Source organism: Salvelinus fontinalis, chromosome 30, assembly GCF_029448725.1.
Source record: "Salvelinus fontinalis isolate EN_2023a chromosome 30, ASM2944872v1, whole genome shotgun sequence".
NCBI classification, from domain to species: Eukaryota; Metazoa; Chordata; class Actinopteri; order Salmoniformes; family Salmonidae; genus Salvelinus; species Salvelinus fontinalis.
Genome location: NC_074694.1, coordinates 15,981,975 through 15,997,196, shown reverse-complemented (window position 1 = coordinate 15,997,196; position 15,222 = coordinate 15,981,975). Strand labels below are relative to the sequence as shown.

Below are 15,222 nucleotides of genomic sequence, written 5' to 3'. Positions count from 1 at the left end.
TGAACTTTTTCTGCCCCTTCCCAAAAGCATTACTTGCCAATTAGCTGTGTAGGCTATTTGTTGTGCATACAGTTAAGCCCTAAAGCTTAGGCTTATGCACTAATACCAAACCTCAATGTAGCCGATAGATATAAATTGCACAATAATTATCCATTTAAGGATTTTGAAGGTATTGTTTTCTCTTTATTCAACCAGCCACACAATATTTAATGACCCTAAATCCGTACACCCCGCGGATATAACCCAGGGGACAGCGGGTTATGATTCGACCCGCACATCACTAGTGCTTGGATCCATGTTGGATCCAATATCCCTAGCGAATTTGTGTTGATCATCTGTTGTTGTCTGCTTGATTAATAGCAGGATCTTGATAGATTTAACAGAGAAAGCATCAAGGTAATGAGTTCATGTTTTCATATGTTTTTGTACAATTGAGTAGGATAGACTATTGCACAACACCCAACACTCTTCCTAATTAATTATTCTGGATATAATGACAACAAATTACATAGCCTAGTGGTCTTATTCACAACATGATCAGGTAATGATATAACATGACAAATACATTTTGTTTTCCATGTTACACATGCAATTTTAGACAATACAAGGGGCTTGAAGTAGATTACTTGATCTTGAATTTGGAGCTCAGAAATTCAAGTTCTGGAAAAGGCCTACCTTGAAAATCTAACATTTCTTGAATTCGGTGCTTGAAAAGACCTTGTAATTATTGCAACCAATTTATAAGTTATCCTGCTCCCTTATAATTATCTGTGATTTCATTTTTGATCTGTTTTTGTGAGAAACGTGCCACTTTAGTTTGTTTCCTGTCACTTCATTTGAAGAATGGCGTTTTGCTACTCTGTTGCAGTGAATCCACATGCGGTTATTATGAGGAAGACATCTGTTGGCTTCAACTTGGCTTTCCATGCAAATCCTTCCATTAAAAAAGGAACCCATTTTTTGCTCACTTTCTCATTATAAAAACAGTGATGGTGAGATTCAAATAGTGAGATTAATGCTGCTGCTATTCCTGGCTTTATTATGTGTGCCTGCGTCAGCCACATAGGCTACAGAAAAATCTGCATCCATCCAATCTATTTAGTCAGACAATGTTCACATTATTCTCTCATATTGTAGAATGTAATAATAATTTGAAAATCAACGCATTGGCAAAGCCCAAAAAATGCACCGTTATTAAAGTGATAATGGCCTACTTTTTTGACACTTGTTGCATGCTTTTTGAGGTGGAGGGGTTTTATATTAGGCTCTATATCTACAATTATATAAATGACACAATTGTATAACATTGAGGTCCTTGAAAAGTAAAATTAAGTGCTTGAAAAAGTCCTTGAAAGTCCTTGAATTTGACTTGTCAATGTCCGTATGGACCCTGCTTAAAGGATGTTGTTGTATAGGTGGAATTATGGGCCAGTTTGCATGTATTCACTTTAATTCCTCTAAGTACATGTGGAACTGCATGAAAATACTTTTTATTTTTGATTCAAACCATTTTGAAATGTTGATGCCAATGTCACACATTGGCCTCATTATTTATAGAAAGACCCAAATCTGCAACAACCTGCAGATACATAATCTCGTTTTTTTCCTCTGGGGTAAATACCACTTACTGGGATGATAGTGTGTGTCCCTGCAGTATCTACAGTATCTACTGTATCTCTATTTCTAGTACTTCTCTGGTAACATGAGACAAGCTTATGCTAATTCTTAAGGGTGGAAATCAAAACAGCATGACAATGTACCCTATCTCAAAACCTATGGGCAGCCACACAAACAGCTATTCATGCTTTGTGCTAATAATAATGACTGCACGCCAGGGGATTCTAGGGTGTCTTGTTTGGTTTTGACGAATATTCTGCAATGAAAGCCATTTTTAATTCCAAACAAGTTGCATTATTTATGCTTAAAGTCTTAGGGAAGCATTTTGAAATTCTACTCTCTGAGGCTGACTAATTGGATGTGTGTAGCGTAGATATTTAGAGGTCAGCTGTCGGCCCACATGTTATATCTACAGTTGAAGTCGGAAGTTTACATACACTTAGGTTGGAGTCATTAAAACTCATTTTTCAACCACTCCACAAATGTCTTGTTAACAAACTATAGTTTTGGCAAGTCGGTTAGGACATCTACTTTGTGCATAACCCAAGTAATTTTTCCAACAATTGTTTACAGACAGATTATTTCACTTATAATTCACTGTATCACAAATCCAGTGGTTCAGAAGTTTACATACACTAAGTTGACTGTGCCTTTAAACAGCTTGGAAAATTCCAGAAAATGATGTCATGGCTCTAGAAGCTTCTGAAGCGACATCATTTGAGTCAATTGGAGGTGTACCTGTGGATGTATTTCAAGGCCGATCTTCAAACTCAGTGCCTCTTTGCTTGACATCATGAGAAAATCAAAAGAAATCAGCCAAGACCTAAGAAAAAAAATTGTAGACCTCCACAAGTCTGGTTCATCCTTGGGAGCAATTTTCAAATGCCTGAAGGTACCACGTTCATCTGTACAAACAATAGTACGCAAGTATAAACACCATGGGACCACACAGCCGTCATACCGCTCAGGAAGGAGACGCGTTCTGTCTCCTAGAGAAGAACGTACTTTGGTGTGAAAAGTGCAAATCAATCCCAGAACAACAGCAAAGGACCTTGTGAAGATTCTGGAGGAAACAGGTACAAAAGTATCTATATCCACAGTAAAACGAGTCCTATATCGACATAGCCTGAAAGGCCGCTCAGCAAGGAAGAAGCCACTGCTCCAAAACAGCCATAAAAAAGCCAGACTACTGTTTGCAACTGCACATGGGGACAAAGATTGTACTTTCTGGAGAAACGTCCTCTGGTCTGATGAAACAAAAATAGAACTGTTTGGCCATAATGACCATCTTTATGTTTTGGAGGAAAAAGGGGGATGCTTGCAAGCCAAAGAACACCATCCCAACCGTGAACCATGGGGGTGGCAGCATCATGTTGTGGGGGTACTTTGCTGCAGGAGGGACTAGTGCACTTCACAAAATAGATGGCATCATGAAGAAAGAAAATTATGTGGATATATTGAAGCAACATCTCAAGACATCAGTCAGGAAGTTAAAGCTTGGTTGCAAATGGATCTTCCAAATGGACAATGACCCCAAGCATACTTCCAAAGTTGTGGCAAAATGGCTTAAGGACAACAAAGTCAAGGTATTGGAGTGGCCATCACAAAGCCCTGACCTCAATCCTATAGAAAATCTGTGGGCAGATCTGAAAAATCGTGTGCGAGCAAAGAGGCCTACACTCCTGACTCAGTTTCACCAGCTCTGTCAGGAGGAATGGGCCAAAATTCACTCAACTTATTGGGGGAAGCTTGTGGAAGGCTACCCGAAACGTTTGCCCCATGTTAAACAATTTAAAGGCAATGCTACCAAATACTAATTGAGTGCATGTAAACTTCTGACCCACTGGGAATGTGATGAATGAAATAAAAGCTGAAATAAATCATTCTCTCTACTTTTATTCTGACATTTCACATTCTTAAAAGAAAGTGGTGATCCTAACTGACCTAAGACAGGGAATCTTTACTCGGATGAAATGTCAGGAATTGTTAAACTGAGTTTAAATATATTTGGCTAAGGTGTATGTAAATTTCCGACTTAAACCGTATGTATGAAGTCTTACTACAGTTGTAGATCTTAATTTAAGCCAGTTTGCTACAGCAGGAATATCATCCTGAGGCAACAGGAAATTTGAATTATTATGTGGATTATAATTAATTAAAATTTTTGGAGTGTTTGATACATTTTTTTTGTATGGGAAAATCAACACTGACATTTCAAAGTGGAAATATGAAACTTTAGAAGCCTTTTTATACCTCTAATACACTTCAAGTTCTCCAGCAACAGGTTAATCAAATTTAGATCCTGCATCTGTATTTTCCTTTATGTCATACTTTCCAATAAACTCCTCTCTGCTTTCAATGATTGTTTATAATGATACGACAAGCATTTTCTATAATGAGCGAACAATACAAATTGTGTTCAAATCAAGAGCTCAATTAATTTGTTGTTTTAAGTTCATTGTTTAAGGTTAAGCAATGCATTTTCTTGTTTCCCAAGGTAAGCCACTTTTTTCTGATTTTTAATACATTCCAACTATAGTGAAACTCTTGAGTATTGTGTAAGGAAGTGATTCCAGAGTTTCATAACTATTCCTACAAGTAGTCACAGTGCCAGCTGGGGATCCTGAACGAAATGGGTCTCTGGCAAGTGGTACTTGAGTAGCTACTACTGAAACTGGATCATATAAGATTCTTTTGAACTAAGAAACAAGACTATTCACTCTATTGGTGTGTGTTTCTATGAGTACAGTACAGTACAGTACAGTAGGCAACATCAAATGTACATCTCTGCATTCCTCAGAAACAGGAATGCAGAGCTTTTTCCTGATAAAGAAAATCCCTGGCTGTCAGATGAGAACTTGCAGTAGTATTTCCACAGTTCTCAGATATACTTTGACATTATGTTTGACTGAATGCTTGTCATATCAGTTCTACTGTATGCACCAGTTTAATTACACTCTTTTATGGTGCCATAATTGTAGCTATTAACCTAGCTGTCAATTGTTAATTTTTGTAACTTACTTGTGGAAGTTGATTATTTTGTAATCAAAATAATTGTGCAATTGTATAAGTGTAAGTGTATTTAATCAGTTTTAATAGTTACTTTAATTAGCTGGATTAATTCGTTACATTTATAAAATGTTAGAGGTTTGTCTTTTTATTTAGCTCATTCCTGTCATGTTGCATATCAGATCACCAGTTATCCGTGTAATGTTGCATATCAGATCACCAGTTATCCATGTCATGTTGCGTATCAGATCACCAGTTATCCGTGTAATGTTGCATATCAGATCACCAGTTATCCATGTCATGTTGCATATCAGATCACCAGTTATCCATGTCATGTTGCGTATCAGATCACCAGTTATCCGTGTAATGTTGCATATCAGATCACCAGTTATCCGTGTAATGTTGCATATCAGATCACCAGTTATCCGTGTAATGTTGCATATCAGATCACCAGTTATCCATGTCATGTTGCATATCAGATCACCAGTTATCCGTGTCATGTTGCATATCAGATCACCAGTTATCCATGTCATGTTGCGTATCAGATCACCAGTTATCCGTGTAATGTTGCATATCAGATCACCAGTTATCCGTGTCATGTTGCATATCAGATCACCAGTTATCCGTGTAATGTTGCATATCAGATCACCAGTTATCCATGTCATGTTGCATATCAGATCACCAGTTATCCGTGTAATGTTGCATATCAGATCACCAGTTATCCATGTCATGTTGCATATCAGATCACCAGTTATCCATGTCATGTTGCGTATCAGATCACCAGTTATCCGTGTCATGTTGCATATCAGATCACCAGTTATCCGTGTAATGTTGCATATCAGATCACCAGTTATCCATGTCATGTTGCATATCAGATCACCAGTTATCCATGTCATGTTGCATATCAGATCACCAGTTATCCATGTCATGTTGCATATCAGATCACCAGTTATCCGTGTCATGTTGCATATCAGATCACCAGTTATCCATGTCATGTTGCATATCAGATCACCAGTTATCCGTGTAATGTTGCATATCAGATCACCAGTTATCCGTGTCATGTTGCATATCAGATCACCAGTTATCCATGTCATACAGTCATATTTGTTTGCTCTGTTGTCTACCTACAGTGCCTTGCAATAGTATTCACCCCCTTGGAATATTTCCTATTTTGTTGCATTACAACTTGTAATTTAAATGGATTTTTATTTGGATTTCATGTAATGGACATACACAAAGAAGTCCAAATTGATGAAGTGAAATGAAAAAAATAACTTGTTTAAAAAAAATCGAAATCAAAAAATTAAAACGGAAATGTTGCATATGTATTCACCCCCTTTGCTATGAAGCCCCTAAATAAGATCTGGTGCAAACAATTACCTTCAGAAGTTACATAATTAGTTAAATATGGTCCACCTGTGTGCAATCTAAGTGTCACATGATTTGTCACATGATTTGTCACATGATCTCAGGATATATACACCTGTTCTGAAAGGCCCCAGAGTCTGCAACACCACCAAGCAAGCGGCACCATGAAGACCAAGGAGCTCTCCAAACAGGTCAGGGACAAAGTTGTGGAGAAGTACAGATCAGGGTTGGGTTATAAAAAAAAATCCAAAACTTTGAACATCCCACGGAGCACCATTAAATCCATTATAAAAAAATGCAAAGAATATGGCACCACAACAAACCTGCCAAGAGAGGGCCATCCACCAAAACTCACGGACCAGGCAAGGAGGGCGTTAATCAGAGAGGCAACAAAGAGACCAAAGATAACCCTGAAGGAGCTGCCAAGCTCCACAGCGGAGATTGGATTATCTGTCCATAGGACCACTAAGCCGTACACTCCACAGAGCTGGGCTTTACAGAAAAGTGGTCAGAAAAAAGCCATTGCTTAAAGAAAAAATAAGCAAAAACTTTGGTGTTTGCCAAAAGGCATGTGGGAGACTCCCCAAACATATGGAAGAAGGTACTCTGGTTAGATGAGACCAACATTTAACTTTTTGGTCATCATGGAAAACGCTATGTCTGGCGCAAACCCAACACCTCTCATCACCCAGAGAACACCATCCTCACAGTGAAGCACGGTGGTGGCAGCATCATGCTGTGGGTATGCAAGGACAGGGAAACTGGTCAAAATTGAAGGAATGATGGATGGCGCTAATTACAGGGAAATTCTTGAGGGAAACCTGTTTCAGTCTTCCAGAGATTTGACTGGGACGGAGGTTCAATCTTCCAGCAGCACAATGACCCTAAGCATACTGCTAAAGCAACACACGAGTGGTTTAAGGGGAAACATTTAAATGTCTTGGAATTGCCTAGTCAAAGCCCAGACCTCAATCCAATTGAGAATCTGTGGTATGACTTAAAAATTGCAGTATACCAGCGGAACCCATCCAACTTGAAGGAGCTGGAGCAGTTTTGCATTGCTTTCAAAAACTTTCAAAAATCCCAGTGGCTAGATGTGCCAAGCTTATAGAGACATACCCCAAGAGACTTGCAGCTGTAATTGCTGCAAAAGGTGTCTCTAAAAAGTATTGACTTTGCGGGGGTGAATAGTTGTGCACGGTCAAGTTTTCATTTTTTTGGTCTTATTTCTTGTTTCATGTTGTGTAAATCAAATGATGCAACCTGTGGTCCTGTGTGGCTCAGTTGGTAGAGCATGGCGCTATCAACGCCAGGGTTGTGGGTTCAATTCCCACGGGGGGACCAGGATGAGTGTCTATGAACTTTCCAATTTGTAAGTTGCTCTGGATAAGAGCGTCTGCTAAATGACGTAAATGTAAATGTAACCCCCCCAAAAATCTATTTTTATTCCAGGTTGTAAGGCCACAAAATAGGAAAAATGCCATGGGGGTGAATACTTTTGCAAGCCACTACATGAGACCTATTCATTTTTGCCTTCAACTATCTTCAACTTCAGCTGCACTCAAGACCAGCCATATCCTTAAAGTCAAGACTTAAAAGCTCGTCCTGAAAACTTGTCACTTGTAAAAGGATTCTGCTGTACTCATATTGAACCACTTCAACAAAAAAAATGACATTCATGTTGAAAGACAGGCCCCAGCTTTTAAAACAACAGAGCATTTTGCTCATCGGATTGTCATAAAAGGAAAATTAAAGCTTTCAGACAAAATACAGAAAGATGTCACCCAGTTCTTCCTCCATTCACGAGAGGAATCACCTGAAAGGCTTTCAACTGTCTGTTTGAGCACAGACCTAGACCAACCACTTAAATGAAGACACATATTGACTCACTAATTGAAATGGTGATTACTGTACTTTGAACAAACAATGACCAATATGAGAAAGGAGGTAGAATTTCGAACCATCCAGCATCCATTCTAATTAAATTCCCTTTCCTTGTACAATTCAAATTCCAGGTCAGTCTTTGAATTCAGAGATACAGTAATTAAATTCCTCTCAATTCCAATGTTAGGTACATTCCCAAAAAGTAATACTCAATTCAATATTTCCCCCCAAAATTTCACAAATTCCAATTTGATTGCAATTCATTCAGGCTTTCAGGCTTATCATGTCACTGTTCAGGCAGCTTACTGTAACATTAGAAATATGAGTTAAATGATTTAAAACAAATCCTGTAGTCCATGTTTGATACTAAATGCATTAATTCTATTAATTGGGAAGTGTACGAATATTTAATTCCAAAGATGAAAGTTTTTACAATTTAAATTCAAATTCAAACAGTCTAATTCCAATTCCATAACTTGATGATTGTTGATATTCAAATGAAATTCAATGTGAATTCTCCACCTCATGAGTGAATTCTAGAATTGAATTGGAACTTCAAATTAATTTGGAATTGACCCCAACCATGCTATCCATTTTAGTTGGAAAAATAAAGATTTGTCAGTGCCAATTGCCATTGTTGTTAGATGTACAGTTGAAGTCGGAAGTTTACATACACCTTAGACAAATAAATTTAAAGTCAGTTTTTCACAATTCCTGACATTTAATCCAAGTAAAAATCCCCAGTCAGATCAGTTAGATCACCACTTTATTTTAAGAATATTTAATGTCAGAATAATAGTAGAGAGAATGATTTATTTCAGCATGTATTTATTTCATCACATTCCCAGTGGGTCAGAAGTTAACATAGACTCAATTAGTATTTGGTAGCATTGCCTTTAAATTGTTTAACTTGGGTCAAACACCTCGGGTAGTCTTCCACAAGCTTCCCACAATAAGTTGGGGGAATTTTGGCCCATTCCTCCTGACAGAGCTGGTGTAACTGAGTCAGGTTTGCAGGCCTCCTTGCTCACACGCTTTTTCAGTTATGCCCACAAATGTTCTATAGGATTGAGGTCCGGGCTTTGTTATGGCCACTCCAATACCTTGACTTTGTTGTCCTTAAGCCATTTTGCCACAACTTTGGAAGTATGCTTGGGGTCATTGTCCATTTGGAGACCCATTTGCAACCAAGCTTTAACTTCCTGACTGATGTCTTGAAATGTTGCTTCAATATATCCACATCATTTTCCTACCTCATGATGCCATCTATTTTGTGAAGTGCACCAGTCCCCCCTGCAGCAAAGTACCCCCACAACATGATGCTGCCACTCCCGTGCTTCACGGTTGGGATGGTGTTCTTTGGCTTGCAAGCCTTCCCCTTTTTCCTCCAAAACATAACGATGGTCATTATGGCCAAACAGTTCTATTTTTGTTTCATCAGACCAGAGGACATTTCTCCAAAAAGTATGATCTTTGTCCCCATGTGCAGTTGCAAACAGTAGTCTGGCTTTTTTATGGTGGTTTTGGAGCAGTGGCTTCTTCCTTGCTGAGCGGCCTTTCACGCTATGTCGATATAGGGCTCGTTTGGCTGTGGATATAGATACTTTTGTACCTGTTTCCTCCAGCGTCTTCACAAGGTCCTTTGCTGTTGTTCTGGGATTGATTTGCACTTTTCGCACCAAAGTACGTTCTTCTCTAGGAGACAGAACGCGTCTCCTTCCTGAGCGGTATGATGGCTGTGTGGTCCCATGGTGATTATACTTGCGTACTATTCTTTGTAAAGATGAACGTGGTACCTTCAGGCGTTTAGAAATTGCTCCCAATGATGAACCAGACTTGTGGAGGTCTACAATTTTTTTTCTTAGGTCTTGGCTGATTTCTTTTGATTTTCCCATAATGTCAAGCAAAAAGGCACTGAGTTCGAAGGTAGGCCTTAAAATACATCCACAGGTACACCTCCAATTGACTCAAATTATGTCAATTAGCCTGACAGAAGCTTCTAAAGCCATGACATCATTTTCTGGAATTTTCCAAGCTGTTTAAAGGCACAGTCAACTTAGTATATGTAAACTTCTGAACCACTAGAATTGGGATACAGTGAATTATAAGTGAAATAATCTGTCTGTAAACAATTTTTGGTAAAATGACTTATGTCATGCACAAAGTAGATGTCCTAACTGACTTGCCAAACTATAGTTTGTTAACAAGAAATTTGTGGAGTGGTTGAAAAATGAGTTTTAATGACTCCAACCTAAGTGTATGTAAACTTCTGATATCAACTTTATGTTCTTTGCACATGATCTGTGGTGAAATAGTGTGTTATAGTGTTTTCAGATAGGCCTTTAGAGGCATTATTCTTTCTCATATGTGCTCTACCTGTGTAGAATACAGGTGATCATTTGAGGAGTTAATTATGTCATTGCCAACCCTACAGTAGCTCTATATTGATATTCTTTCTCATTAATGATACGTTTGCCCAACTGACTTAGCAGTAGAGACCTTCCCTTCAACGAGGCTATGGGTTTCAAAAATATTGTGATTGCTCAAGTACATCCTCCACCTTGGAGCCAAATGAGGTTATCTATACCGTGTAACATATGTCATGTTGTACGGTCTGGAGAAGAGGGCTGATGTGATAAGAGGAGTACACCACACCACTAATCAAGCATCTGGGAGAATCCCTCACATCAAAGCATCTCCAGTGTTTGAATGTGTGCCAGAGCCCAATGTAATCAACATAAGAAGGTAATGTTAAGAAGGTAATGCTGGCTTACATAATTACCGGCTTTCTGAATTTTTTTTGTAGTGGCGACCTTCAGCAATCAGGCCACTTAGGAAATTTTACCTGGTGTGTTTGCATTGTTGCATATAATTGATTGACATTTGTTCTGAGTTAAAAACAAAAAAACAGCAACGTGAAAATGGCCTGTTTTTTTATTTTTTTTAAAGAAAAATAGATAAATTACCTTTTTTTTGTATATAAACAACAAACTTGATATTTACATTTTCACATGTGGGTGGTTTTAAATGTGGAATGCCTGTCATTGGCCAAATGCACCACCAACCCTTCCTGTCCCTTCAAAAGAGAAGTTCATCCTTCTAACTTCATTCTATTAATCTACTATCTATTTGGTAATATATTAATAGCTATTAATTAATATATTAATGTCAACATAAAGTGATATTTCTCCATTTCTATTAAGATTCAAGATGTATAAGAGAGGGGTTGATGGGTTGTGACATGGCGAGAGCTCCACCTTACCCTCTGATAGGCTTGGTGGAATTTTGTTTGTGTTGCTTACAGGTATCCAATCCTGTCAGATCTCCACAAGTGTCTAGGGTATTGGTTGTGTCGGACAGGGCCTGGGTATCACAGCTACTCACTCAGAGTCCAAAAAAAGTACTAGCTGTCAAATCCTTGCTTCCTCTGTCCTTATTTCTTAAGTCGCTTTGGATAAATGTGTCTTCTAAATGGCTTATATTATTATTTTATTTTATTTGTTCCTCACCTTCCTCTCAAAACTCATTGGGGTAGAGGATTGAAGGTTTCTCACCTCGTGCCTCCTCCTCCAATGTACTTTGAAAGAGAGGCGAGGAAACAAGGACAGAGGAAGCAAGGATTTGACAGCAAGTGGGTGGGTGGGTAAAATGCAATATAACCATAAAGAAAGCATGGTGATACAAAAGTCTGACTGCTTCTCTTTTTAAAGATGTTTGTGTGTGTGTGTGTGCGCGCGCATGTGTGTCTGAAAGCTTTAAATACCAAATGGGTTCAAATAGACTCCAGGGTTAATTGCTGCTCATTACTGTCATCTAGTGGAATTAAAGATGCTGCTACATACAATTAAATTGAATTAAATAGGCCTTTTTCTGAAACGTTGATACGTACCCCCAGGACCGTTGTTTATATCCATGAAAGCACATCTCTGATTGTCAATACTGATTAGTTTTAGGTCTGCATGATATACAGTGTCATATATAGTTCCATGATATTCCCTATAATAAAATGTTATACACATGTTGGAATATGTTGGAATGAAAACATCAGCTGGTGGACACCCAGAAAAATTATTTTGTGTGGAGCTGCTGACTAACGGTGAATAAACTATCAAAATAAAGAGAGTTTGGACACAACAATTCAATATAAAGAGAAATAATCTCCACAATATTATTTTTTATGGGCCTTTTCCTGTAATGATGACTCAATCGGGGACAGGTCCTCAGTGCTGAAATAGCGTCAGCATCTGCTGATTACATGAACAAGGGGGTTCATCTGCTGATTACATGAACAAGGGGGTTCATCTGCTGATTACATGAACAAGGGGGTTCATCTGCTGATTACATGAACAAGGGGGTTCATCTGCTGATTACATGAACAAGGGGGTTCATCTGCTGATTACATGAACAAGGGGGTTCATCTGCTGATTACATGAACAAGGGGGTTCATCTGCTGATTACATGAACAAGGGGGTTCATCTGCTGATTACATGAACAAGGGGGTTCATCTGCTGATTACATGAACAAGGGGAACCTGATCAGTAATCCTAGATCAGCAATGCTACTCCGAAACACTTGGTGAATACAGACCTAGATCTTCCCTACATTTTAGGTGTGTGAGCAGGTACGTGGCAGGCAGGAGAAGGGTGCAGGGAGAGGAGTGCACTGCAGATTGTGTGTGTGTGTGTGTGTGTGTGTGTGTGTGTGTGTGTGTGTGTGTGTGTGTGTGTGTGTGTGTGTGTGTGTGTGTGTGTGTGTGTGTGTGTGTGTGTGTGTGTGTGTGTGTGTGTGTGTGTGTGTGTGTGTGTGTGTGTGTGTGTGTGTGTGTGTGTGCTGGCCTGGTCAGCCATGTGTACGTCGTCTCTCTGTGGCCTCGGGCCTTTTGCTCTTAATCTGAATCTCTCAGCTGCTTTTGCCTCTTCATTGTCACTTTGTTGAATGATGTAATTATGTGACTCCTCCGTCCTATTCTGAGCCCATGCCCTCAACAGACAGAATAGCAACCCCAGCAGAGCTACAGTACCCTGATTGTCTGAAATGACAACTCTTCAGAAATGACATTGTTAATATGAGCATCGTAGACTATGGTTAACAAGGGAGCTAGGATATATCAGTTATCTAACCATTTACAGTAACAGCAGTTCATTAATAGGTTGATAAACATTGTCATTGTTGTGATCTTATCTTAAATATAAATGGAGAAATATCACGATCTTGTAATTAAGATACTAATTAATAGCTTTTAATAGATTGCCTAATAGATAGTAGATACACAGAATGAGGTTAGGGTGAACTCCTATTTTGAAGGCACAGGAAGTGGTGCCTGTGCATTTGGCCAATGACAAGCATTCCACCAGTGGAGGCTGCTGAGGGGAGAACAGCTCATAATAATGGCTGGAATGGAGGAAATGGAATGGTATCAAACAAATCAAACGTCGTTTCCATTGACTCCATTCCAGCCATTATTATGAGCCGTCCTCCACTCAGTAGCCTCCAACGCATTCCACATTTAACCCCACCCACTTGTGAAAATCTAAATATGACATTTGTTTTTGTTGTTGCTTTGTTTATATCCCAAAAATTTGAACATAAAACAAGGAATTTCTCATTATATATATATATTTTTTTTTTTAACTGTCCGTTTTCACGTTGCCGATTGCTCCGTTTTAACTCAGAAAACAATTGGTCAAAAAGTACATGGACCGTTAACACATAATTCAAGTTTGTAGTATCTTGTTTATAATGTAAACCAAAACCTTCAATATGATTCAGCCACAGCTTCATTGTGTAAATCCCAGTGGGTGGTTACAGCCTGACAGGCTGGCATGCAACCGGGACGTCTCACTCCCAACTTCCCCAATGCTTGAGGGAGGAAGTCAAGACATGCTGATGAGATTTAATTTATTAATAGGCAGCTGTGGGCTACAAATGATTCTTGTTAACCCTTCATGCTTCACTTGATATATCCATCATACCAACTCTACTGTGTGATATCACTTTCACTTTCTCCTTTCAGGCCCGACAATAATTCTTGACCTGATTTTTCCTTCTCTTTTTCTCCTCAGGAAGAAGAGTTGAGGAAAAGTGGAGAGGCCAAGTATGCCCATTTGAGTAACGATCTCCACGTTTTAATTGAAGCCTTCGCTCCACCTGGAGAGGCCTATTCCCGCATGAGCCATGCCTTGGAGGAGATTAAGAAATTCCTAGTTCCAGTAAGTTCGTTTAAACCATTTCATTTACTCTAATTGTACATTGAGATGGGTCGGTGTACCTCTGCTCTCGTGGATTCCTCTACCGGGTCTTATTTGCACTTTCAGATGTAATTGAAAGTTGCTACAAGGTTAAGCAAGTGACTAAAACAGCTCCAGACAGACTGATTGAATGTTGGAAGGTCGACACTGACACATTTTGTTACAACCCCAAATGAAATCTCTCAAGAATGACAATGTAGTACTTTTTTCAAGTAACTTGCAATATTTTCTGGATGGTTGCTATATTACATTTTCTATATTGCAATGTAAATAAAGCTTTTACTTTGCTCTGTACCCCCCCCCCCCCCCCCATCTACCTAACAAGTGAGTTAATGTATTCCACAATTAACAAGTGTGGTATAGAGCAACTTGCAAGTCTCTGCCGACTTTGAGCCTACAGCAGTTAGCAGTAATTAATGTGCATACTGTATAGGCATGCTGAGGCTGAGCTGTAAATATGAATAAAGCTTTGCAGTGTCTGCCAGTCCCTCAGGTAGAGAGGCTGGATGAGTCTCCTCGTGGCATTCCTTGTGCCTCCCCCTTCCTGCCGTAGGTTTGACATCACAGAGTATATGCTTAGCTGGATATGTTTCAGCTTCGGCAGCTGCACTGATCAGGTCAAAGTACCCCCCAGCCCAGTCAAGACTATATTTCAAATCTCCATTCTGTTCATAATGGCCACCCGACTGGAGTTGCAAGTAGAAGGACTACCCCTGAACAATGTTCCCTCTAAGCTGCAATGCAGAATTAATATCAGCCCGGGCAGAGAAGCACGAGATTTAACTTCATTCAACTTTCTAGAGTTTTCCCCGTTAGTTAATACTATCAATGATTCCCTTTACAGTAGGATTTGTGATCAAATCAACGCAATATTAGTCACTTTCAGTGCAACAGACTAAAACAAAACAAACTATGCAAGACTTAGTATGCAAAACCATGCACAGATTTTGCTATAGGCAAAACACATCAGTAGGATTCTATTGTGTTGGCAGGCACGACTCAGGCCCATATGCCATAATCAATCAGAGTTGCAGTAGGCCTATATGTGGCCTGGATCTGTGCCATTAACTTTGAACTGATATCCAATTGCGATCCA

At 39.2% G+C, this 15,222-nt stretch overlaps 1 protein-coding gene and 1 non-coding gene across 12 annotated transcripts in view; both read left to right on the top strand.

The window, feature by feature from the left end:
• Positions 1–15,222, top strand: part of LOC129828722 (KH domain-containing, RNA-binding, signal transduction-associated protein 2-like) — a 130,230-nt gene that overhangs the window by 71,121 nt on the left and 43,887 nt on the right. For all 11 annotated transcript variants that reach the window (XR_008755286.1, XR_008755284.1, XR_008755282.1 and 8 more), the window contains one exon: positions 13,941–14,087. Coding sequence is in view for 1 of the 11 variants with exons in the window: in XM_055889884.1 (XP_055745859.1) it covers positions 13,941–14,087 (147 nt within the window). In the remaining 10 variants the exon portion in view is untranslated. The remainder of the gene's footprint in view (positions 1–13,940; positions 14,088–15,222) is intronic.
• On the top strand, positions 7,262–7,338 carry trnad-auc (transfer RNA aspartic acid (anticodon AUC)). Its single transcript has one exon. It is a non-coding gene; the product is annotated as a tRNA-Asp (tRNA).